The sequence below is a fragment of the Nicotiana tabacum genome, chromosome 11, assembly GCF_000715075.1.
Source record: "Nicotiana tabacum cultivar K326 chromosome 11, ASM71507v2, whole genome shotgun sequence".
Classification (NCBI taxonomy): Eukaryota; Viridiplantae; Streptophyta; class Magnoliopsida; order Solanales; family Solanaceae; genus Nicotiana; species Nicotiana tabacum.
In genome coordinates, this window is record NC_134090.1 from 154,062,341 (window position 1) to 154,089,960 (window position 27,620).

Sequence of the window (27,620 nt, forward strand, 5' to 3'; positions counted from 1 at the left end):
CGATCGCAATTTTCCATTCGCATTAGCCGTAAACTAATAACTAATAAGTTACGTTTTTCAGCATGTAAATAATTAAGAGATTTTCTTTTAGTTTAGAGACGAACTTAATAGAAAATATAGTCATTGTAGGTTTATCCTTTAAAAATAAAAATGAGACGAGCCTCGCCAAATAAAACGTATAGATTGCGGGGCCCTCACAAAATGTATGGTTTAATTAGAATTCGGAAGGACCGTTTAGCGAATTTCACGGTCTTCCCCAAAATAATAACGCGATAGTCTCTTTAGGCGCGTGTTTAATATTTTACTTTCTTAAGCCTGGGTGTGCATTTCATGCGACCCGAATCCAAATCCCAAAACATCAAATAAAACGTGTTCCGGATTGTGGGTGCATTTCATGTAACGCAGTCCAAAGACGTGTTTTAAACGATGTTCGTATTTCTTTTAAAAACAATAATAATAAAGCGGTTAAAAGATAAAATTTGCACATAAGTTCATATTTGTATAAAATCAGACAATCAAGCCGAATATAACAGTTGAGCGACCGTGCTAGAACCACGGAACTCGAGAATGCCTAACACCTTCTCCCGGGTTAACAGAATTCCTTATCCGGATTTCTGGTACGCAGACTGTAATATGGAGTCATTCTTTTCCTCGATTCGGGATTAAAATTGGTGACTTGGGACACCCTAAATCTCCCAAGTGGCGACTCTGAAATAAATAAACCAATCCCGTCTCGATTGTCCTTTAATTGGAAAAACTCCCTTGCACCCTCGCGGGTGCGGAAAAAGGAGGTGTGACATTAGTTTATTCTTACAATCCAATTTTGAATTGGACATGAAATTCCATAAAGATTTTCCTACGATTTCATTAAACATGGAAATTAAAGTCCATAAAAAGGACGTCTGACAACTCAAACGTGCTTTCTTGTTTACAATAGGAAAATTCCAATGTTTGGAATTGGACTTCATGGAAAGTCCATGATTCTCGGCAGTCACGTTACCCGTTGAGAATGGGATTGCGAATTTTCATACAAAATTTCATTAAGTTTATTTTGGAAAAAACTTTTACCCTAAGTAAATCATTACCTCAACCAAATAGGAAAAGAGTTTGTAGGTGATGCTAGATAAAGGGTGATGGAGAAAATTTGCCGAATAATTTTTCCATGAGAAGAAAACCCACTTTGTGAAAGTGAGAGTGCAATACAAAGCCAAGAGAGAAAATACAATTGCAAGAAAAGCGTTTCTTGTTCTTCTACTTTGAGTTGAGATTTTTGAGAAAAATTTCAACACAATATTTCGTTCAATTTGTTCGCGGGTTTCATTGATCAAAGAGTTGATAGCACGGATCAGTCTCGGTGTGGATACGCATAGAGTCTTCGCACTATCGAAGAAATTTTGAAACGACTCTCTTCACCAGGTACGTCTTAGATGTGATCTATTGACATGTAAATAAATTTTAAACATGAAAAGATCTGCCTAGGTTTGTTATTGTCTTCCGTTGCGTGTTACGAACACCTATACGCAATCCTTCAGTTCATTCATTTTGTTAATTTGTTTCCTCATGTAATTTAATTAAATAGTTCCTCATCTATGTAGAGTCACAAATTCTTTCTTACTTACAAATTACATGTCCTAATTATATCATGTATGTTATTCTGTTTTTACAATTTCTCTGTTTTCTCCTCTTTCCTTTTAAGTTTTACTACCCACTCTTTACATTGTGGGACTCAAATGTTTTAACACTTTTTGCAAATGCCACAGAAGGGCTGAAACATAACGGGGTACAAAAACTTCTGGCTTAAAAAATGACTAGATATTTATTTCGGAATTAATTGCATTCTAAATTTTGAACTACAACAATTGCGTAAAAGTAGAATATACTCAAACATTATTCACTGTAGAGGCAATGTGGTGGATTAGTGCCTTGGAAAAAAGATCCACTTATAATCTCAACGTTTTTCACTGTAATGGCACGGTTATTCATTCCTTCTGATCCTGGAAGGAAATTAAACATCATCAAAAAGTCTTCTTATCTGATCCACATTTGCAGGCATCAGTGTCACAGGGCAGCGCTTATACTGCACAAAAGGAAAACAGAACATGAATTTGCAAAAAGAAAAGATATTTAAAGGAAAAAAGAAATAAGTAAACACCACACATGAACAAAAGGCAAAAATATTTGCACTAACATTTAAGTTATATATACTGACAGCATAAAATCTTCTTACACTATCCGTAATTTATATTGTAATAAATGATAGGTTAGTTACCAAGTTTACAAGGCTAACAGGAGGAATCACAGATAAGTATAGATGAATCAGCTCCATGATTCTACTAACAGCTAGCAGAAAGTAAAAGCAGTAGATAGTCATGGGAATAGCTGCTTAACAACAAAACATCTGAACAGAATTATATATTGTATTTGTGGTTTTTTTTTCTTTCCCGAGGTTCTTCTTGCAATTAGCAGGTCAAGAGATTATTATAGTATTAAGTATAAAGAAGCCAATATAACATTGCCATCATGTGATTTAGTTTCCGCGCATTGGATCAACTGAATCTGGAATTTCACCTGAGAAACATATCTGAAAATGCAGGAATAGCAGAAGACAAATCCTGAAACTGACACTACTGATGGATTTGCACGCTTTTGTGAGCATAAAGGACATAGTGTTCTGTCTGAAGGTAGTGGAATTCCCTCTTTTGCAACCTGCTCAAATTGAAAAAGGTTATACATAAGCATTGTTGCAGGAATACAAGAAAAAAAATACTTCACTTATGCATAATAAAACCAGGGTAAGATTTAGACAAATCATGAATTTTCACCATCGTGGTCGCTTCCAATTTTCTTTTCTTTTTTAACAAGTATGGTCACTTTCCATTGGTAAGTGGCTTAGATACTCTGACCTAATTTATCCAAACTACTTTAAGAATGCCAAAGCAAGTGAGCTTTTACATAAAATAAAAACTTCAATGGCATTAGTGCAACCATATGTAGGGAGAATGATACTCTTTATACACGAGTAACATATAGTTCATATTCATATTACATCCTTAGCTCCATCTGGCGTCAACTGCTTAAATGGATTGGTGTAACTGACAAGTCGGAACACACATTAAAGCTTCAGAAATTATGGTTGACTTGCAAAAGCCAAAATGCATGCACCAGATCGCAATTTACTGACCTAAGCACATCTATTGTTACCAAGTATCAAATGTATTTGCTCATCCAATATGAATCATAAACAAAGGAAAAACATTCTTCATCTCCATTAAGCTAAGCAAGGCGTCAAAGTTGGAGCAGTATGGCTGCCAAAAATATCTTTCACATGTTCTAAATTAGCCAATTAGAAATGTACTCACCTTTGGAGGTGGAGGAGGAGGTGGGGGTGGATAAACAGTCGGAGCTGACATCCTTTCTTCTGCTGATTGGTACCACCACTCCATCATCTGAGTACATTGAAGAACATAAAGGGAAATATAGTTATAGTGTTGATACATGAGCATAACAAAACGTGAGAAGAAAAAAAATCTCTCAAAGGTAAGAAAATCTGCAGAACTTGAGCTAAAGAACACTTACTTTAAAGAAAAACACTGCAGCAATCAGGCCAGTTTGAGCGTAGTCAAGAACTCCATATGCACAACTCAGTAAACCACTTTGTACTGCCTGAAATGTTAATGGTTTATAAGTATTGAAGGTCAGAATATTGACTGTGATGATAACTTCACACGAGACTATGAAAACATCAAAGAGAAGGGCACCTCCTTTTTTTGTTTTTCTATTGTTTTAAGTACCGGGGACCTCGATAAAGAAGTAAAACTAATACCAAGAAAGACATACGTAGTCCCATCTAGTACAACAGAAACATGGAAAAGAGATTTACGGGATGAACACAGACCTTTAGCCAAGGGGGTCCTCGAAGTCTCTCACGTTCGTGGCTTCTTATTTTAGAAATCCTTGAAGAAGTATCCATCTACCTTGACATCACATAAATGAAAATCTTAAATAACAACATGGTATAAAAGAGGAATTACAGAGTAAATAAGATCAACTGGTTGATAGACTAAATTGGACAGATTCAGATCTAAATTGCAACTTTTCTTGATTCAGATCTAAATTCTAAATTGGAACTTATACCCACAGATTCAAGGTAATAGGAGGGGGGTACCTCAAAGCTCTTTGTTTTTATTTTTTTGGATAAGGTAAGCATGAGAACCATTATCAAACCAGCACAAAATTAAAATTTTCAACTGAATTATCCATAGTGTTCTAATTGTCAAAAGGAACTTCCACGAATCAGAAAATTACATTATCCAATTGACCATTCAAATACAGATAGTTCACATCACTTGTTACACATTTAGATGACCTAACAGAGTAAAACTAGTCACCTACACATTGAGTCAAGTAACATCATACTATTAGTTCATTAATCTTTCAGAAGTTCATGCAAGGGTGCCTAAAGGTTCTTGGAATTCATTTCATAGTTATCTTACTTGTATTTGAATACTTAATAGTACAGGCATTACAAAATTCTCCAAACAAATTCCCTACTTTTCCAGAGCTAATAACATCTTCCAGACCAGAGAGATACTAACAAAAACTGGCTGCAGACATACCAGTTCCTGTCCTGTAGCCCGGCAAACATGAATACCAAGAGCATGGAGTCCTAGAGAGTAGAATCCAGTAGCATCCAGCAAATACAGTAGCTGGTAAGCAAATGAAAAACCTGCAAGACAATCGGCCAGCAAATCAGGACCTTCTAAAGATTTCCATTTAAGGGGTGACAAGTTACTTTATACTTTTGAACCATGTTGCTCAGATCCTTCAAAAATATTGCCGGGTGTGTGTTATCCTCTAAAAGTTATTCATTTTTTGGAGGATCTGACACGGGTGGAGCGTCATTTTTGGAGGATCCGAGCAACATAGCTTTTAACGTGAAGCCCAAAAAGATACAAGGTGCAATATTTCAAAGACGGAATTGCAAAGGTTTCACCATGGAGGTTAGGGTCCTTTTCACATTGAATAGGTGGTAAGACCATCTAGAGGTGTTACAAAATGAACCTAGACTTACTTCTCAGCCATGTACACAGGCCATATAAAGATAGCAGATTTACGGGATCTTTCTTTTGATTATTTCCTTATTTGGACTCAAAGTACATGTATATATATCTTGTACTTCTTGCAATGATATACAAGGGAAATTCCTCCATTACCTTGATACTTTACAAGAGGCAACATGAGCGATTAGTGACCAGAACGAATAGGAAAATCTTCGTCATTTCATTTCAAAAAGTGAAACAAAATGAACAGTACACACAAAAAAAAAGAGTATATTCATAATCACAAATGAGAGACTAAGCCCTATTTACCTTCATTTCCAGCATGTATCCATGGGTAGCAAGCAGCTACAATCTTTCGAATTTTCTTTCTCAAACGATCTCTAACTGATTCTTCTGCATCTGAACTGCTCATTGAAACTGTGGAGTTCCCAGCTCCATCAAAATAGTCAGTATCACCAAATCTCTCATCTTCATGGCCCCATAAAGTAGCTTGAAGAGCAACCTCTCTTTCTTTATTGTAGATAGAATGCAATTTTGATCTAAGATATGGCAAGATGACCTAAAGAAACACATCCAAATTATGTCATTGCATTTATCAAAAGCTTTACAACTTAAAAGGCAAAAACTTGATTCAGCAATCATTTCTGAAGTCATGGCTTTACACATATTGACATATATTAGCTGCTAAAGTCGTGGGGGAAGTTAGCAAATAAGAAAAAGAGCCAGAAGACTTCCAATTCCTACTAACAATTCTAGGCTTTTTCCTCCATCCTATTAGATGTTTCAGAAAATGGGAGTACAATAAGTTTCTGCAAACAACGCGTGCATGCAGACAATCCTTCTTTTTTTATTTATCCAACCCAACTTGAACACAAATCGACTATTTCATTGTGCAGGTATGGGATAACTTTGCCCACCAAGGCTAAGATAGATGGGGGAAAATCACCTAATATTTTCTCTAATGGGATTTGAACTTTGGTTTCCAAGATTTTCACTCACTTTATTGATTGTTATGCCATACCTGTGGTGATGGTATGGAGACAATCTTTATGCAACATTTAGAAAAAAAATGATGTTTCAATCCAAAAATCAGCAAGTATTGCAGAAGTATACAGGGAACACGAAAAATTCATTTTAGTATTCAAATCTAAGGTCTTACAGCCAGGGAGGTTCGATATTTCAATGTGTACTCTTATTTTTCAGATATGCAGATATTTCTGGCCTTCATGGCCATTGAGACGGGAAGGAAAATACAGTGGTTTATTCACTGTTAAATCTTTTATAGGAAAGCATAACAGAATACACTATTTCCATATTCTGTGCCTTTTTTAGTGCAAAGGAGAAATTCTTCAGCAGAAATCCTGAGAAGGAAGAAAGAAATGAACACAGAGGAGGGTGTAAATCACTTCTTCACTATCAACTGCCTTTCGATTGTGGACTGAACTCGTTTGGGGTGGAAGGGATGACGCATGTCACCAATAAACCCTTGCTGTTGAGTTAGAGGCCTTTGTTGCTGAGGATTAGATGGAATATGGGAGGGGTAATAGACATGAGAGTTAGCACCGTTGGTGCTTGTGTTGGCAGCTTGGAAAGAAACGAACAGAAAAGGTTTTCAGGGGACTGATACTCTCCTAATAGATTCTTGGAACTTTCTTTTTTATGTGATTCTGGAGCACACACGAAATCCCTACATGTGTAGATGATCGACTGCTTTTCATCGATATCTGTGTTAGACTTGTTCTTTTTGCATACAGTACAAGATTTCCCTTTTTCGTTATCAATAAACGTTTATAACTAAAAAGTCTTTCAACAAGAATAATCGAAGTTTATTACAACAAGATAACGGTGATTTTGCTCCAAGAGATCAATCAGAATATGAGAAATTTGTGTTACGATATAAGTGAGTTATCAAGTGCAAGAATTACCAGAAACACAACTGAAAGAACTTTTTGGCGCTTCTCCAGACCAGTGTGATTAATTTCCTCTCTCACATCTGGACCTTTGTTATCACCCTTAACTTTTATCTTAACTGCCCTTCTTCGCAGGCCATATAAAGACTCAGCAAAAGACCCATCTGAGGACAAGTAAAAAGTAATAAATTTACTAAAGCTAAAGCGAATAATTAGTTCTACCATATGACCAGAGATTGCAATCGTACCAGAGCATTTTACACACGACCGGATGAAGAAGAAAATGCATAGTCATATACCAAATAACAAATACTCAGCATTACCCTTTGGGGAGTCAAAATTTTGTCATAAATAAAAATATGTTTTACATATAAAAAATGTGACTAGTATTTGTATATAGTTCCTACATATGTAATTTTTTTATACAAACAATACTAAGAATAACGTCTAAATCAAGACGACAATTAGAGAATTTGAGTCTTGTACTCCAAACCGGTCATTCTGTTTGGTACCAGAGAGTATCTAGATAGATAAATACGCATACCTGTAGTTCGTAAGCTATGCGTTTCAAGAACTAGCATAAGCAAAGCGAAGCACTCATCCTCGTAATCTAGAATTTTGTGGATGAGAGGTCTTCTTAAAGCTAAAACCTGCAATCAAGCAAGCAATGATTAATATTACCAAACTTAAATCACATAACTACAGCTAAACAACAACAATAAAAACAACAATGTAGAACAAAAAAGGTTCAATCTTGTTAAACTTTTGCACAGGCGAAACTTGGCAGCCCGCCAAGAGTTTGACCTTCGTTGGTCCTGAAAGGAAGCCCTACTTTTCTTCCTTCCCCTAGCACGCAGTTACACTAAGAGGAAGTGGGAAAGATTAGAACTATTTTCATCTTGAATCTAGCTCCCTCACAAGTTATTATTCCTCATAAAAGAATTTCATGAATGCTGGCATCCTTAGTGTCATCCTTTTTAAAGATACCAATGATGCCTCAATTCCAAAGTAGTTGTACATAGATATAAATCCTCCATACCCATTCCACCATGTTGCCCGTTTCGCTTCAACACTAATAATTCGTCTTTCAAGACACATCCACTAAGTACATCTGCACAACAATTATAACAACTACACCTCCATTCCAAACTAGTTTAATTCCACTAAATCTTCAATATTCATTACCCTCCACTTTGACCCATTTTATTCCAACATTTATAATTTGTCTTTTAAGGCACGTCAATAAGCACAGTTGCACGACAATAACAAATACTAAGCCCCAATTCCAAACTACTCCTAGTTGGATTCCGCTGTATAAATCCTCAATATTCATTACACTCCTTTTGGACCGTCTCATTAAAATACTTATAATTTGTCTTTTAAGATACATCTAATAAGTACAGCTGAACAGTAATAATAAAAACTACGCCTCAATCCCAAACTAGTAGAGTTCCGCAAAATAAATCCCCAATATTTATTACAGTCCATTTTGACCCATTTCATTCCAATACTAATAATTTGTCTTTTAAGAACTAAAATACATCTACTAAGTAGAGCTGAACGGTATTAATAAAACTACGCCTGAATTCCAAAATGGTTGAATTCCGCTATAAAAATACTAAATACTACCCATTACACAATCTATCTCTTATGAGTTATAAATACAGCTGAAATAGATGAATTAGAAATCAGAAACCCTAATTGGTTACTTACACCGAGGGAATAAGTTAAAGCGGCTCGGAGACTAGAAGGTAACTGCTGAGCAGCTGCCATTTCGAAGAAGGTGGGACGTGTCCCTTGTCCTCCCACTTGAAACAACATCTTTTCTTCTTCTCCAAACAATATTTCTGCTCTGCTCAGTGAGTTTCAATTTGTTGGGAAGAGGAAGATGATAAAACCAGTTTTCTTCTGCACTCCTCTTTTTTCTGCTCTTGCATACTCCTTTCCTTCATTTTTCTCATTCTTCCAAAGATACAAGAAAAATATATTACAGGTTTTTTCATAAGTTTAATAAATAAATACCCAATGGTTTGAAAAATAATACACATAATAAGAATTTAAGTTTTATATATATATCACCGTGATTTTACACCATTAATATAACTTAATTTGATTTAATTAACTAGTATTAGTACACGCGCTGATGCGCACACACTAATCATGTCAAATATTTAAGTTATTTTGATTGTATATAAATAATCTTAAAATTTACACTTTCTCAGTAAATATAGATAATCACTGAATTTAACTACATTAAAAAAAAATTAATTATTTCTTCTATTTTTCTCTTTTGATACCATTCTTGCCGATGTCATTGGATCCTAAAATAGTGAGGAAGCAAAATAATAACTCATATTTATGGCAAAACAATCAAATGTTGAGACAATTAATGACTCTTTTGGTAAGACTTAACTCTTTTACTACTACTTGAACTCTTATTTGGTGTGTTGATATCTCTTAAGAAATATTTTTTTCTTAAAATTTCAGTTTCTAAAACATTATTTTTCAATAATAATTATTTTTATAATAATGTAATTGAAAATATTATTCTTAATTCAAAACTCATTTTAGTTGGCTATCTAAATATATAAAAAAAATCTTTAGCTAGTGAATTTTTTTACTCCTTTTTGATATTTGATATTAACCATGTTAAATATCTGAGTTCTTTGAATTATATGTGAATAACTTTGACATTTAAACCTTCTAAATAATTATATATAATCGTCAGATATTAATTAAGAAACACTACATGAAAAAAGACTAATATTTTCTCAATTCTCGTAATGATAATTTTATTTTTGCACTATTCTCATAGATGTCATTTGAACCTAAAAATAGCCACAAACGAAATAATAACTCATATTTATGGCAAAGCACAAAGGTTGACACGATATAAATGATTCTTTGATTACGACATGACTCTTATACAACGACTTGAACTCTTATTTGGTAATTTTATCTTTCAAAAAATATTTTTATTTTGAAATTTTAATTTCTAAAACTTTATATATATTATAATAATGATTATCTTTATAATGATGCAAGTGAAAATATTATCCTTAATTTAAAATTCACTTTAATCGGCTATCTAAAAATTTAAATGATTCTTTGGCCGGATTTATTTCAGTATGACTCCACTTTAAGTTTATCGATATCTTTAGCCCCAAAATTTGAATTTTTAATCTATATATACAAAAATTGTGTTCTTGAATCGTTAAATGTTAAATTAGTTGATTATTATTATAAAACATTGCATATATTGTCTTAAAATTGTCAGGTAATTTATTTTTCGATACCATACTTGGCTTAACCTCAATGCAAACTACTCGAGTTGCATTCCAATTCAAATTTAAATATCATATCAGTTTGTTAGTAATAGTGATTTTAAGCCAAGTGACACATCATGTAAATTAAAAAAAATATCCTAAGATATCCTTATCTTATAATCTATGTATTTGAGTTGGAAAAAAATTATTTGAAATCGATGAGATTAACTTTCAAATGTTTTATACTCAACAAAGACGAAACATAAGAAGAAATTTATTGTCATATTTTATTTCTGTTTTTTTAGATCTTTCTAACATTTTTTTCAATATTTTTATTTTCTTTTATCTTATTTTTATTTCATTATTTCTTTTGTTACAAAAAATTAATTTATTTCACTATAAAAGGAAGGGTTTTAATAAAAATTGTCTACATATAAACTTTAATTATATTTTTAGTCTTTGGTTGAAATAATTTCATATTTTTTCTTTTGGCTTTATCTAATCAGCATAAATAGGTGCTCACCCTACCACTTAAATTAAAAAAATTGAATGATGTGTAATTTATATATAAACCATATATAACATGTGTATAATCGTGTATTGTCGGTATATCGTCTATTTATATTAGCTATAAAAAGTAAACAATAAATATGACCGGATATTATGTAAATATTCCATAAGATTTTTTTTTTGAGTTTATCCATGATATAACTTCTATTATAATATTTTAAAACTCTTTACTAATGTTCAAAAATATCTTATCTTTTTATTGTCTTTGAATTAAAAAAAGTAAAGAGTTTTTTCGAAATAATTTGTTTACATTTTAAAAAAAAATATTTCATGTCAGTCCAATTTTTTCTTTATATATACTCTTTGTTACACTTAAAAGTTGCTATAGAAACTATCAATTAAAAATCAATTTCTCTCGTTGAGTTTGAAAAAAAAAATCACTTAATCTAATGATTCAAAACTAATATTCTTCAACAAAAAACATATTATACCTTTGCAATATTGGCTTGACTATAGCTATGAAGGGGCTTCAGTTTATACCATTCAATTCCTTGAATGTGTTAAATTGAAATTAATGATAACAATTGTATAGCCAAAGTTTTGTTAGTTGTTTGATGTTCATTTATGCAAATTGACTCTTCAAACAAATATTCTTCAACAAGTTTTTTTTTTTTTTGTAATATTGACTGATTTTGTGATATTTCTTTCTCCATATTTAGATAAACATAGACGTGTACCCTATATATTATATTTATATTTAAAAAAACGTTTTATTCAAATCTAGCTACAGTGTTTCAAAGAACTATACTTATAGGATTTTAAATGTGAAAAAAGTTTTATAGTTATATGAACTATGAAGTATTTTTTTTTTGCTAGAAGCGAAGTAGTATTTAAATAATTAGAAAAAATAACAAAAGTTCATAACATGATTGCATATGATCATTAACCGAATTAAGTATGATAACATGATAAAAAAAGATAAATTTTATTTTTAATTTAAATTCGATTTTTAGAACTTTATCTATAAATTCAAAATTATCTTTTAATTCAAATATAAATTCCATGTGTGTGTGTGTATATATATTATATTATATTTGTATTTAACTAAAATAGTCAAATATAGAATAAAGTTACCATATACTATTGACATTTATTAGCTTGCCACTTGGTTTAACCATAATATCAATTATATATGATAACTTTCTTGCTTTAATATAGATATAAATGTAGATATTTATTAGATAATTTACTTGTAATATTTTTTAATTTAATTTGATTGTGCAATTTTGTTTACGTCAACAGTGCATAAAAACACTTTCTGATAATGTTTTACATGACATTAGTGCATGTTCTCATACGATCCACAAAATTTTGCATCATTAAATAATTTATATTTTAAACATTAATATGATTTGTTGTATATAACTTCTTCAACAATTTATGTTTGTGTGTGGATAATAGCACTAATGTAATGTATAAATCAAAGTCGCATCTAATCAAATACCAATACGTAACGTGAGATGATGAGTAGAAAACAAATACTCTCATATTTTCTCACCCTCGTGAGATGGAACACCTCCACTAATATATGATCGAGTAGTTTTGCCAAGTGTTCAACTAATTTAAAAGCTTCAACCGCACATAAATTGCACTAAATTCAATAACAACTTTATTATATCCATTGCGTCTTTTCTTCCCCATTTTCAAGTGTATGTAACTTTTCAAAAATAACTTAGAATATAAAAAAACCATTATAAAATAATTAAAACGAATATATTCATTGTATGTTTAAACTAAACGCTAAACTCTTATATTTAATTAAAATATTAAAGATATAAAATTTATTTTATAATGAGTTTAAGTGTTATTTTGGAATTAGTGTATTCGTGGCTAAATCATATTCCATAGCTATTTATAATACTTCATTATTTTTATTTGGCTAATTTATCCTCACAATTTTGGGAAATATTTTCACCATCAAAATAATTTATGGTACTAAGTGCAATTTTAAACATATATATTTCCTTTAAAAAAAATTAAAATCCACGTCTAAAATTTGACAGTGCCGTTTTTTTGGGGACGAAAGGAATAAAATTTGACAGTGCCGTTTTGTAATTTACAATAGCCAAGCTCACGTCAATGAGTTTGTGTCTAAATACACAATTAAGCACCCGTTACAACCTCACAGTGGCATCTGCCGGAAAATCCATAGCCATGGCCAACTCCGTCAGAGTCGCCGCTGCTCAGATGACGTCCGTTAATAATCTCGCCGTTAACTTCGCTACTTGCTCTCGCCTCGTTAAGGTATGTACTTCGTGCTCATACATTCTCTTTTTGCATTCTAATTTGATATTTATGTACACATGCCAAGTATTATTACGTATATTTACAGTATTAGTTTGCTAAAACGAGTAGAGAATTTTGTATTTTACATTGATCATTGACACGTCATCATAATTGAAGCTGGATTTGGAGGAGCTGAAATTTGAGATAATTTTAAGTTTTAATTTATATTCAAACTCAGGGAAGGTTCAGTTTAAGATGTTGCTAAAGTTTGTTAGAAGTAGCTCGTAGAGAAAAATGATTTGGCATTGTTGGTCAACGATGGTTGACTTTATTCATAGTTCATTCTTATAAGGCTAGTGATATTTGGTCAACGATGGTTGACTTTACTAATAGTTCATTCTTATAAGGCTAGTGATATTCAAGAGCAACTTTTCATTGAGAGACGTATTCAATCCTAGCACGAGATGAGTTTAAATGGAGTAATGTAATCAGCGCGGATTCATATGACTTGTTTGGGACCGAGGCTTAGTTCTTGTGTTGTTGTTATAGACGTATTCAATCCTATGATTTGCAGTATGATTTTCGTGAAGCTGGATTTTGCAGGAGATTGATTTTGAGCTAATTTTTGGTTTGATTTATATCCATAAGTTGCAAAACTTTGTTAGAATTAGATTTAAGAGCAAAATGATTTGGCAATGTTGTTCAACGATGAATGTCTTTTGTTCTTGTTTAATTCTTATAAGGCTAGTGATATTCTACGAGCAACTCTCCTCCTCCCAGTGCAACTAATGCTTCACGAATCGCTACTACTCGTATATGCTAGTCAATCAATCAATCAATTATGCTTCAATCCCAAATCATTTGGGATCAGCTATTTAAAAGAAAAGCAGATTTCTGCCTTCTCTTTTCGTTTGCTTTTTTTTTTTTTTAAATCCAGAAAGGAGTGGCAATGTCCAGGAAAGGCTGGTTAATTGTTGTGAGTATAGGCTGAAAGTAGTAAAACAGGAAAACCTTTGGAGCAGGAGGAGGAGAAGAACATGGAGGGACCCGAGTTCTTATTTAGACACATCACAAACTTCTCAAGAATTACATCCAACTTTTTATCACCTGCAGATATCTAGCACTTGGCATATAGAACTGGAATGTCCAACAGTGCAAAATCACAAATATACTTTTTCGATTTGAGAACACTACTAGACCGGCAGAACTGACATAGTTAATTCATACCAGTTTTTGGGGCAAAATGTGGTCTCAGTTGATTTGGGGACCATCTATACATTTTCTTTTTAAGCTTAGAGATGGTTTGTGTGCTCTGGACGTGCTGTCACTACTGCATCATGCTTTCACAATGATGACATAAGGAATATAAAGAACACTAATGCATTGAATATAGCCATTTTTCCAGCTTAAGAACTATAGTTTCTTGAAATTTAAAGTTGTTCCTTCATATCTTCATGCGTTCCCAATACTTGAAAACTTCAACCACTCTAGTCATTGAGTTGGCACTAACTATTGTGGAAAATAAAGTTTCTCACATGACCCAATACGGACTGATTTATGTGAACAATATCTTTGTCAGCTCCTAAGAATTATGTGGGTTTCAGAAATATATATTGCCGTTACTAAAAGTGAAATTACTTAAATAACAATTAACTCTTTTTTACTTTTGATAATATTTCATATTTTGCACGCTATCATGAGTGATGAAGTCACCAACATATCTGACCCCCCCCACCCCCCCACAACCATCTCCCCCAAAAGGTAGAGAGAGGTTCACGTTCTCTTTCATTCTGAAATGTTGTTTACTATAATTAATGTTGATTTGATACTGATATCTTGCACTATTTTTGCTATATCATATCTTCTATTCCAGGAAGCAGCTTCAGCAGGGGCTAAATTGCTATGTTTTCCAGAAAATTTCTCTTTTGTGGGAGACCTACAGGGAGAGAGTCTTAAAATTGCTGAGACCCTAGATGGACCTATTATGAAAGGCTACTGTTCTCTTGCAAGGTGTGACCATGAGAGAGAAGTTGGCTTCTCATCATCTAATGCACATTAACCTGTTTTTAGAAGCGCCATACACGTTGTCCTAACAACTTGTTATCTCTTTATTTGACATTTTTCAATGCTTAATGACTATGTAATCAAACATACTGGTTTACTCTCTCTCTCTCTCTCTCTCTCTCTCTCTCTCTCTCTCTCTCTCTATGTGTGTGTGTGTGTGTGTGTCTCTATATCTCTCTCTCCATGATAGCTAGTGGGTGATTCCTGAACTTGAAATGAGTGCTAGTGGATTCTGTCAAATGACATCTTTTCTGCCATTACGGACAGGGAATCAAATATTTGGTTGTCGCTAGGAGGATTCCAAGAAAAAGGGAGTGATGATGCACACTTGCGCAACACTCATGTTCTCATTGATGATAATGGAAATATTTGGAGCACGTACAGTAAGATGCATCTGTAAGACTTTTAAACTTGACTTTGTTAGACGTTAGACTAAGGTTGTCATCTTTAGTTATTCAATACTTTCATAGTGTTGGTAATGAAACAATATTGTGCTTCTGTTTTGATATTTGTCATTACCATGGGTTTCTAATGTTAGATGGTAATACAAGAAATAATGTTAGACTTACCATGTGAGCATACACACTACCCTCCCCAAACCCCACTTGTGAGATTACACTGAGTTTTTTGTTGTTATTGTTGTTGTTGTTGTTGTATAGCATGTGAGCGTAATATGAGTGACAGATAATTAATGGGTTTTGTTAGAACAAGTATACCACTTTATGACATAATGCAGGACAAGTAGAGTTGGCTTACTATCGAGGCAACCCTACAACACATTAAAGAGCTACATGTCTCATGTGATATTCTGCGGGCGTTGAACAATTTACTACTCTATTAAAAGCACCAGATATTATGGTCATTTGTTTTTTTAGAAATATGAAGTGCTTCATAAATGAATGCATTTTAGCATCATTTTCTAAATGCTGAGTTATTGAAGTATGTGTTCTGTGAATAAAGAATGCTAACACGCATATAGTCATCTAGGATATCCAACACGCATATAGTCATCTAGGATATCCAAGTACTGTTTTACTTTACATTTCCTTATTTTCTTAATAGAATTTTGAAATGGATTTTGTGTTTCTATATGCCTACTGTAATCTACCAAGCGGTAAGACCTCTTATTATGTATTTGTTATGTAAAACATTTGACTAATTATTTAGAGGACAAACTTATCAGAAAAGAAAAATTATGTGGAGGACAAACTTTCGACTGTTAATTGTGAGACAAGGTATGATAAACAAATAAGATGGATGTATTTTCTAAGCAGTTAACTATTTAAAAAAGGATGTGAACTTAATGACCCGCGAAGGGCTTTGCAGGCGATGACATATATTTAAGTCCTATTGTGTTAGGTTTGTTTTGCCAAATTTCCATATATGAGTCACTGTGAGACAATCTGAACGCAATATGACCCCTTGTTGCTCCTTGATCTAACCTGGAACACTAATTGTGGTTTCTGCTGTATTTATAGATTTGACGTGGATGTTCCTGGAGGTGCAGTTTATAAAGAGAGCAGTTTCACTGAAGCTGGTAGGAAACACAATATGACCGTGCTAACATTTATTTCCCTTAGACAATGACTGGATTCTTCTTCTTCTCATCCTTACCTTTCTGAGCCGAAGGTCTATTGGAAACAGCCTCTCTACTAGGGGTAAGGTCTGCGTACACACTATCATGTTGTTGTTGTTGAGACAATGACTGGACTTAGCTTCTTGAAAATTGTATCCTTGTGTGAGAAAACTTTGTGAGTATCACTATAAAAAGAATACTTTCCGAGTAGTAGTTATTTTAATGGGGTTTTAGATTGAGGCATATATAAATATGTGCTATCTTACCATTAGGGTTAGCAAAATATTTTGATAGGTCAGTATCAGTGGTCCAAATTGAAACATGGACTTTCTTCTTAAATTTATATTGTAGCATTTCATTGTTTTATTGACACTGGTACATTCTATTGGTACTTTCTTCTAATTAGTCATGTCTTAGAATTTAATAATCGGCACATTAACATCTTTTTGCTTATCAACTCTGATTCACTAATCTTCATAGGAAAGGATATTGTTGTGGCGGACAGCCCTTGCGGACGTTTAGGTCTCACCGTTTGTTACGATTTAAGATTCCCTGAGCTGTATCAACAGCTGAGATTCAATCATGATGCACAGGTATTACGGCTTTCCTTCTTGTTTCTCTTTCTCCAAAAGCAAATTGTAAGTTAGTGAAAAGACTTCCATTTGATTCCAGGTTTTGTTAGTGCCTGCCGCTTTCACAACGGTGACTGGTCAGGCACATTGGGAGATACTTCTTCGTGCTCGTGCAATTGAAACACAGTGTTATGTATGGACATCATCTGGTTTAATTCAGTTATGACCTTTCCGTTTTTAACACCATTTGGTTGTTGATGATAAATTGCTAATATTATGGCTATTTCTTACTATGTTCCGCATCAGTTTTCTAGTATCTTGCGTGGTTAGTACTTGTTGCTATTGCTTTCCTCCATCTATTTTTTTTCTAGTTCTTGCATTGTTGTTATCGTTTTCTGGTTATTTTTGTTTTGATATTTGATTGTGTCAATTCATCCTTTCGAGCCGAGGGTCTTTCGGAAACAGCCTCTCTACCTCCCAGGGTAGGGTAGGGTAAGATTTGCGTACACGCTACTCTCCCCAGACCCCTCTTATGTTTCACTGGGTTTGTTGTTGTTGTTGGTTGTTGATGATCTTTTTCTCAATTGGAACTGCAAATATTTAGTTAGGCAATCTTAAAACTCATGGAATCAAACAATGTGTTCTGTCATTATGTGCAATCAGACAATTTTCTTTCCTTGGATTGATGACTTAAACTTCCTTTTTGCGGGTTGATCTAGCTAAATCATTGTTCATGATAAGAGTATCATGATTAATCATTTCTAACAATAATAACAAAAAGAAGAAAGCAAAAGGCGTGGAAGTTCGCCCTGTTAGCTCTCATGTGGATAGTTTGGGGGAGAGAAATAGGAGAGCTTTTGAGGGGATTGGGTCTCCTTTTTCACATCTTAAGAATAGTCTTTTATCTTTGATCGCTTTTTGGTGCACTCATATAGCCCCTACTTGTATAGAAGATTGGGCGTCATTTGTAGACAATCATGTTCTGATGTAAATTCTCTACTTTTTGGTATACTTCTTGTATACGGGAGTTTTCTCCCTTTTGATTAATACAATTTGCCTTATCAATAAAAAACAATAATAACAAACCCAGTGTAATCCAACAAATGGGATCTGGGGAGGGTAGTCTGTATCCAGCCTTACCCCTACCTTGTAAAGGTAGAGAGGTTGTTTTCGATAGACCATCCGCTCAGGAAAAATATAGTCACAACATTATTGCATAGAAAACAATAGTGTATAAAACATGGAAAGGAAACGGTAATACGAAATAATACCAATACTAGCAAGATAACATGAAAAGTGAAACTAAAAAAACTTGTAATAATACAAATCTAAGTATAAGAAAATACGAGAATGCTATTGATCCTACAGGTAAGAAAATGATACACTCGCGACTAACTACTAGCCTTCTACCCTAGTTCTTGATCTCCACACCTTCCTATCAAGGTTCATCCTCAATAAGCTGCAGATGTGTCATATCTTGCCTTATCACCTCTCCCCAATACTTTTAAGGCTTGCCTTTATCTCTCCTTAGACCCACCACGTCCAACCTCTCACACCTTCTCACTGGGGCATTTGGGCATCTTCTCTTTACATGCCCGAACCATCTCAGCACGGCTTCCCGCAACTTGTCCACCATGGGAGTCACTCCCACCATGTCCCGAATATCATCATTCCTAATCTTATCTCTCTTATTATACCCACACATCCATCTCAACATCCTTATTTCTGCTACTTCCAACTTCCAACTTCTGAACATGTGACCAACACTCCGCCCATACATCAATCATTTCCCTTTTATCAAAATCTCAGTAAATATCTTCCAGAATTCACATAGCATCAAAAGAAAGTTTGGACGAATGTGTGAATTTTAAACAATACTAAAAGCCGAATCTGTTTACGAAATTTGTCCATAGTCTCCTTCGTAGGATCAGTACTGTCTTGAATGGGGACAATCTCTGAGCCAAAGAAAATTTGTTGGGAAACAGGCAGATGTTAGATGCTACTTTGGTTGCATGAAGTGATGGACAATGTTAAAGTTGTCAAAAGAACAAGGCTTTAAAGTTCGATTTTAACATTTCTTGTGAGAGCGTTAGTTAGAATATTCTTGGTTAAAGTCATCAAAGAAAAGACTTTGATGTTCGTTGTGGAATATCAAGGGTGCTTCGTTTCTTCATTATGTTTTTTCACTTGGTTGGATGCAAGGGGGAACATTCTCATAGCTGAAATTTCGAGAAGATGTTGAGTCCCACATCGGCCACTAAGGGATGGGAAGGCCTCTTTATATAGTCTTGGGCAATCCTCATCTCATGAGCTAGCTTTTGGGGTTGAGTTAGGCTCAAGGTCCATCTATCGGAAGATAACATACGTCAGCTAGTTCTACATGTGCAAACATTCCGGGGAGACTTGGATCACCTATTAATGCATTGCGAGGCTACAAGTCAGCTGTGGTAGACGGTGCTAAATCTGTTCAAAATACAATGTGCAGTGATGATGTTATGTTCTGTTTGGCTTTCAGGAGAAGGAAATTCTTTTGAAGTGCATGTATGTAACTCCTTTGGCTCTTATGTGGACAGTTATAAGGGAAAGGAGGGCCTTTCTTTTTTAAGAAAATGATTTTGTATAGATAAATGCCTGGTTTTGTATTAAAAAAGATTTTGTATAGATAAAGGCTAGTATTTGTTTCTATTCTGTATTTGGTGCATCCATGAGGTCTTATTAATATAATTATCATATATCTAGGACTCCAGGGTCAAGTTGTACAACTGTGGATGTGTGGTAAACACGTTTTACAAGTTCAAATTTTAGCTGGTGAATCAATTCTGGTATTTAAGTTGAGAAGGGTAGAGGGGCGAGCCCAATAATAACCAAGTTTTGAAGCTGGAATTAGTGGATTTCTCGTTTAATAGAAAAACAAGAAGAGATTTCATTTTGTATAGAACAATATTTTGGTGTACGCTCTCAACTTATTCTATACTACGTGTAATTTAGGACTTAAATCCCACAACATCAGTTAATTATTACCTTATAAAAATACCCTTTTCTACTTTAAACTCACCGTGGTTGTAGACTTGTAGGTATTTTAATAAGAATGCTTTGTGAGAAAGAGTTTCTAGTTCTCATATCTAAATTGCTGTCTCTACCATTTTTTTTTTTTTTTGATAAGTAAAATTTCTATCTCTACCATTATTTTCTTCTCTGATGATGCGGGTACTTCTTAGGAATTTTCTAACTAATCTTATAATTTCTGGTAAGTGCTAGGATTTAGTGCAGTAAATGGACTTAGCTTTTGCATTTTGTGGCTTGTCAGCCCACAGCCTCACTAGGTGCTGAGTGTGATGAACAACATATATTTATTAAAAGAGAACTGTTAGGCTTAACATAGATATGTCTAATGGTGATCTAACCAGTTTCATGCTGATGGACAGCTAGTTTTAGTCCTGCTTCTATGGCAAGCTGTAGGATATTCAGTGGTCCTCCTTTGGCTCTTTGTTAAGGATTTACGGGGAAATTTTGATTTTAAAATTTTGTGAAAAAAGGATTTCTAGAAGACTTGATTATTGGAAGCAGTTTTATTTTCTATTTTTTCCTTTTTTCGTTTAATTTTTCCTTCTTTTTTGTTGCGTGTGGGAGGGGCAGGGGCAGGGGGAGATTGTCAGAAACAATGCTCCCATTATCATTTAGGCGGGAAGGGGGGGTCTGAACCTATGTTGCTCGGACTCTTCGAAAATGTGGCAGGATACGTGTCGGATCCTCCAAAAGTAGTGCATTTTTTAAGGATCCGATACGGGTGCGGCTACATTTTGGAGAGTCCGCGCAACATAGCTCTGAACTTCCAATTTTCTACACTATCTATGAGGCACTGAGTGTTAGAAACTTATTCTTTGGTCACCTATTAGGTGTACCATTTTCAGATCTTAAATTTTGAAGTACATCAAGTTTAGTCTTGTTAGTTGGAAAGTTTGTCATTTAGAACGCTAAACCACATCAAAATGATGAGATTTTGCATGGTCCGAGGTTCATATTAGCTTGAATATTCATAGTCCTTTGTAGTCAGAGGCGGATGTAGGATTTCAAGAAGATCGGTGCACCGCTGCTGGCAAATAGGAGAGGGACGAGTCAAGAAAATCGGATATTGGAGTTGCAATTTTGGGGATGACAAAGCTAATTAATGTTTGAAAGCTACTGGGATGGAGTTGGACAAAAGAGAAAAGAAGAATTTATTTATTTTTTTTGTTAAATTGGCTTATACGCCAAATATATAAAAATTTATTTTATCAAGTTATTTAAAATCCACTTATAAAATTGTTGATTAGTAACACAGAAAAGATGATAAGCGTAATTGTGGAAAAGAAAGAATCAAAAGAGACAAAAAGGGAATAGTATATTGGAAAAAAGAAACTACGAGACAAAACAAAAAGTAAAAAAAGAGAATAAAATAGAATATAATAAGAAAATTTATGAAAGAGCAAACAGTATCATCTAAAAGAAAGACCACAAATGTTATTTGCCGTGCACATGGGTGCACCATACGACCATTTCTAACAAAATATGTATTGCATGTTCAAAAGATGTCGTCAAGAGCATGGTGACATTTTACCATGTGGATCCACTATTGTTTTAGTCTTGAAAAACATTCTTCAACGTGGTGAAATATTTGCAAAAATCGCAGGAAATCTCGCTTTACTAATGTTTGCATTAGCTGTTTTCTACAGTTTTTGGTAGTGTTTGTTCTTCCTAAGAGGTGGAAATTTGTCTGCTATCAACTTTGGGAATATCTTTGTAGTAAAGAGGTTAAAGCTCTTTTGGATGGCATTATGTTGACAGTGATGCATTAGATGTAGTTAAATTATCAGACATCCAAAAGCAATATTTCTTTGATTTATGACGTTCATAACCTTCTTCCTAATGGTCGAATAAAAACTCCCTTAAAGTTAATTTTTATTTGTTATTACTCTCTCTTTTTGATATTTTTTGCCTGCTTCACTTTGTGTCTGTTGTGGATACTTATGATTAACATCTTAACAGGTCATAGCTGCTGCTCAAGCAGGGAAGCATAATGAAAAAAGGGAAAGCTATGGAGATACCTTAATAATTGATCCATGGGGAACAATAGTTGGTCGGTTGTCAGGTAACATTTAATTCCATTCGCCTCATTTCTTGTAATTCTTTCTTCTGTTTAATGTATCGACAATGATTTTACCACGAGCAAGAGACTGGCGCTTTGAGAGCAAAAGGGGTAGTTAACTTATTTTCAAGTATTTGCTGACGGTTTTGGCTTCACCACTTGGATTTCCAAAGCAGGCCATTTCTTTTCGATAGTTGCTTCAAGTATTTTATTAACATTGTTATCTGTGTTATAGGAATAACACCTGTAACATGTAATTTTGAAGCTTATTCTTCTTTGCTATGTTGTGTGACTGTCCAAAATGATGCCAAACCCATGTCGGATCCTCCAAAAATACAGCTTTTGGAGGATCCGACACACATCCAGCAACATTTCGGAGAGTCTGAGCAACATACATATTTTCGTACTTCTTTACTCTTGACCCCCCCCCCCCCCCCACACACACACACAACTCCTCTTCAAAGTCTAGCTTCTCTTTTGTCTTTGTTATGTGAAACTTTTAGTGCCTATGATTACAACTTCTGGAAGTCTAATGGAATTGCGAGGGAACCTCATTATGTTTTTTGCTTTTTAGCAAAATATGGTGTGTGGAAGATTTGCTTAGGTTGACAATATTGATGGATAGTTTCTCTAAGCATCACATATGATGCTACTACGTGTGAACACTGATGGCCGCTGGCTTTGTTGGCTGAAAAATGGAGTGCATAATCGAACTCCTGGATCTGTTTCGACCAAATGGTCTTATATGAGGAATGACGAATAGGCAATGCACTGGAGTTAGATTACCAAGTTCTTTTTGTTGATTACACTTCTGAATGCTGTATAGTTTGACTGTAGCTCCAAATATCCACCTTAGTATTTTTTTTTGAATTGGTAACTATTGTATATATTATAAAAATCAGTACATAGGTTGCACTGAAAACCAAATTTACATAGAGAGAATTTATAGATATTCTAATTTGAGACCTAGCAGGATCCTAGTATGTCTATGATTGTCAATGTATCTTCTGTGTACATCTGTTTGCACCAAAAACAAAATAGAAGAATACAATTGAGTTTGATCTTCTGCATTGAATTGCTTCTATCTTCAAAACATCTAGTATTCCTTTCCCTCCAGACTGTCCACCAAATACATGCCGGAACAGTCCTCCATCTATCTCTGCTAGTTGCTTCAGCTCCAGCTTCCTCCCAGCTATAAATGACATCTTTAATCCTGTATGGCATTGACCAAGAAATACCCCTAAGACTAATAAAGATTTTCCATAGTTGGTCTGTAATCTTGCAGTGTAGAAACAAATGGTTGACAGTTTCTGCATTTTCCCCACACAGAAAACATCTTGAACACAGAGAAATTCCCCTTTTTATGAGATTATCCTGGGTTAAAACCGCCTCCTTTGCTAGTAGCCAAGTGAAGCAGGCTACCTTGTATGGAATCTTTGTTTTCCATATATGTTTCCAAGGCCATGTGTCTACCTGTTGATTATCATGATTCAAAGTAAATCCCTTTGTTGTGCCTCTTCCACCATATTGAATCCAAACCTTCCTGTAGTCCTGTAAATGCTTCCAGCTCTTTGTAGAGGTCAGTTAATCTTGTTATCTCCCAGTCATTCAGCTGTCTTCTTAGAGCTATTTCCCATCCTTGACAACTCCTCATATCAGCGACTGTCTTATGCTGGTTTTGTGCTAAACCGAACATATCTGAGTATCTTTCCTTTAAGCTTCCCATTCCTAGCCAGTTATCATTCCAGAAAGATGTGTTCCTTCCGTTGTTCACTCTTATGGAGGAGTGATCCACCTTAGTATTTTGAAAAGGAAAATTCCTTTTTTTTCATGGTGATATAAGCACTAAGCTGGTAAATCCATCTTCTGCCTTCTTTCTGTAATGACATGCTTTTCCTTAATGCTTTTGTTCACAACAGTCAGAGAATCAAGTGTACTCCATTGACAAATTCATTTTGTTTCTGCTTCAGATCGGTCGTCAACAGGTATTACTGTTGCAGATATTGACTTCTCATTAATAGATTCAGTCCGAGCAAAGATGCCAGTGTCTAAGGTAAGAAAAGTCTGCTACTGTGTATAAGGGATTAATATTTGTTTTCATTCATTTTCAGAAATACAAGGTGTTTTCTTCTTTCGCAATATATCTATCGGTGTTGCTTTTGGATTAGATGCTGTAATTAGTTTCAATAGATGCTAATAAGCTTCATTAACTTTAATTGTTCAATTTGGAGGTTCGGGTTATCATCTCTGTTTGTGTATTTATACGATAACTCATATTTTGTCTTTAAAACATTTGAGTAATTTGTAATTCTTCCTTTCACATAGCTTCGAATCTTATCTTTTTTCAGCATCGCAAGCCTGCTGTATTTTGGAATCAGCATCCATGAGTTAGTGGATATGTCATTCTGTTGTTGTATTCAACGAAATATCGCCCGCGAAACTTTGGTTCGTTCGTGTAAGCTGCTTACAGGGAGCACTGGTCATTTGGTTCGTAACATTAGACATAATATCCCTTGTCAAATCAGTAGCAGCTACTAATGCTGAATCTTTTTCATGTATGCATTATGAATTAAAATTATCCTTCCTTTTCATTTATCTTCATGCTTGCCATAAGAGGCATATATAACAACTATTGCTGTGCAGTGACCGTAGATCTCGTGCTCCTAAGTATAGGGGAAATGGAGAAATGCTAGCAAAGCTAGTGGTATAGTGAAAGTGAGCATACATAATAGGGTCATAAAGGCTCTTTTTGTTATTTTGTTTGAAGGGGAAAAGAAAGAAGCCCACCACTTATCAGATTGATATGTTCAATAGCATTTTCAACTGTACGAACTTTTAACATTTGCGAAGTTATAATTTATACACTTGAGAAACCTAACTTTGACAAAAGCTCCAGCCAAAATGACACGTTGGACTGACTATTAAGTCTATAACATGAGCAAATATGAGTTTATTTTATTTATTTATTAATGATGGTGCTATTCGAGTAAGCTTGTATGTACCTCGACTATTATATCAGGTAACTGTTGTTTCCCACCTGCATATATACAGGGTAATTCTGACGAAAAGTGCGGACTACATATGGAATTGTGCGGCCGCAGACCCTCCATAAGAATATTTTTGTCAGTGAATTTTGGGCCACTATCCGCTTTTAGATACTTTATCTAAGAGAATTGGATTCTTACTATGGTTGTATTGTCACAACCCTAAAACCGACCCGGTCGTGATGACGCTTATCGTGAAACTAGGTCAGCCGACACAACTCCCAAATTAACCTTTAATCAATAAGAATTATTTTTAGGCCTTTAATTAAACAAACGTTTCATAATGTAAGTCTAAATGAACAGTGCAGAAATAATATACAAGCCCGACATCGAGGTGTCACAAGTCACGAGCACCTACTAAGGTATGAATACAACGAAAAGTCTGAAAATGTACTACATACAGTCTAATAAAAACAAGAGGGAGAAAAGCAATGCTGCGAACGCCGGGCAGCTACCTTGCTAAACTCCGATGACTCTGCTTCTGAGTAATCAACACCCGCTACCGGGTTCAGAAATACCTGAATCTGCACACAAGGTGCAGGGAGTAATGTGAGTACTCCAACTCAGTAAGTAATAAAGGTAAATAAAAGCTGAGCAGTAAGAAAACACGTAAACCACGTCAAAATGCTACAACAAAGGCAAGATGGTTCCAATACAATAAAAAAATCATTTACTTCGTAAATCATGCTCAATTCCGGTAAAAACCTTTTTAAAACAAATTTTCAATAGTTTCAAACGAGTGATAAAACAGTGAGTAAACATGATAGAAACGTAAGCAGCCCCTTGGGCAAAACATGTATCATAAATCGCCCTTCGGGCATAATATCAACAGAACCAGCCCCTCGGGCTACCTCACAATCACTCGTAATCAGCCCCTCGGGCATAACATAAATCGAGAACCGCCCCTCGGGCAATAACATGGAACAAGATTAGCCCCTCGAGCTATATCACATATCACACTGGGTACCCGCGCTCACTGGGGGTGTACAGACTCCGGAGGGGCCCCTTACGGCCCAAGGCAAAAATCGCTCGTAATTGCTCATTTTAACTTTGCCCGAAAACTCTTCGTGTTTCCGAGCAAAGAGGGGCAGTTGTGAGCATGTGATTTTTGCCCTATATGAATTACTCCTATAAAATCCAAGAAAATAGATTTTTCCAATTATTTGTTTGCCATTTTATATATATATTTTGTAGATTTTATTAATTGTTTGCATTTCTTGTGCGTGTTTAATTTTTAATCATGAAAAATGCCAAAAATACCATGCATTGCATTTAGGTTTTGTTTTTACATTTTATAAATAAAAATCACAAAAAATGGCCCATTTTTATATTTTTACCTTTTAATTTTTAGATTGTTGATTTTTCTCTTTTAATTTAGGATCAAGTAATTTTTATAATTAGGTAATTGGTTATTTTTACAATTTAGATTAATTTAGGAATTTAATTTAGGATTTTAATTAAAGAAAAAGAAAAAAACAAAAGAAAAAGGAAATAGTTGGTTAATTGAAAAGGGGATTTATTTTTCGAATTTGGGCATTTTAAGCCAAAACCCGTTCCCAAATACATCCCAACCCAAGCCCAAACCAGCCTTACCCGGTTCAGGTTCCCTCATTAAACCAAACGACATCGTTTTGCTTCGTTTCATCACAGCCGTTGATCTCGTATGATCCAACGACTGTGAACTCGGTGTTGTTTACGTATAAGACTGTCCGAAACCCTTTCCCCCATACCTTTCAGACCCCTCTCATTCTCTTCTTCTTTAACCAAACCCTAGAAACTGCCGCCCTAAAATCCTCCGCTGATAACCACCACCGGAAATCGCCTCACGGCGGTTCCGGTGCTCAAACTCCCCCAAATTAATACCCCATAACCCTTGTTCCCTCCTCTTCCTAAATGTCACGACCCAAACCGATGGGCCGCGACGAGCACCCGGTACCTTACTCAAGCGAGTATCAACGTAACATATCTTTCTTATTACATTATTATATACACGTGACATACATGCCTAATAGGCCAACATAATCATTTATAAACTCAAAACATAGGCCGACAAGGCCGTACAATATTTCACGTGCACGACATATGTCTACAAGTCTCTAAGAATACATAAATATCATAAAGGTCGAGACAGAGTCCCGCCATACCAAACAATATACGTCTAACTCATACTAATCAAACAAGAAACTCCGAAGCAAATGGAGCGCACC

At 34.6% G+C, this 27,620-nt stretch overlaps 2 protein-coding genes across 2 annotated transcripts; one reads left to right on the forward strand and one right to left on the reverse strand.

The window, feature by feature from the left end:
- Window positions 1–2,005: 2,005 nt before the first annotated feature.
- On the reverse strand, window positions 2,006–8,791 carry LOC107779004 (peroxisome biogenesis protein 12-like). The gene is given in 10 exon segments (NM_001325270.1): window positions 2,006–2,077; window positions 2,569–2,706; window positions 3,360–3,446; window positions 3,577–3,663; window positions 3,896–3,970; window positions 4,617–4,726; window positions 5,370–5,619; window positions 6,986–7,134; window positions 7,515–7,620; window positions 8,684–8,791. Coding segments are annotated over 10 exon segments (1,182 nt in total).
- A 4,044-nt stretch (window positions 8,792–12,835) lies between these two features.
- LOC107779005 (deaminated glutathione amidase, chloroplastic/cytosolic) lies at window positions 12,836–25,010 on the forward strand. The gene is made up of 9 exons (XM_016599343.2): window positions 12,836–13,050; window positions 14,906–15,042; window positions 15,364–15,492; window positions 16,575–16,633; window positions 17,153–17,265; window positions 17,345–17,437; window positions 22,270–22,372; window positions 24,340–24,422; window positions 24,718–25,010. Exons 1-9 carry the CDS (start codon window positions 12,886–12,888, stop codon window positions 24,754–24,756), a joined length of 921 nt encoding a protein of 306 aa, XP_016454829.1. The 5' UTR covers window positions 12,836–12,885; the 3' UTR covers window positions 24,757–25,010.
- The last annotated feature ends 2,610 nt before the right edge of the window (window positions 25,011–27,620 follow it).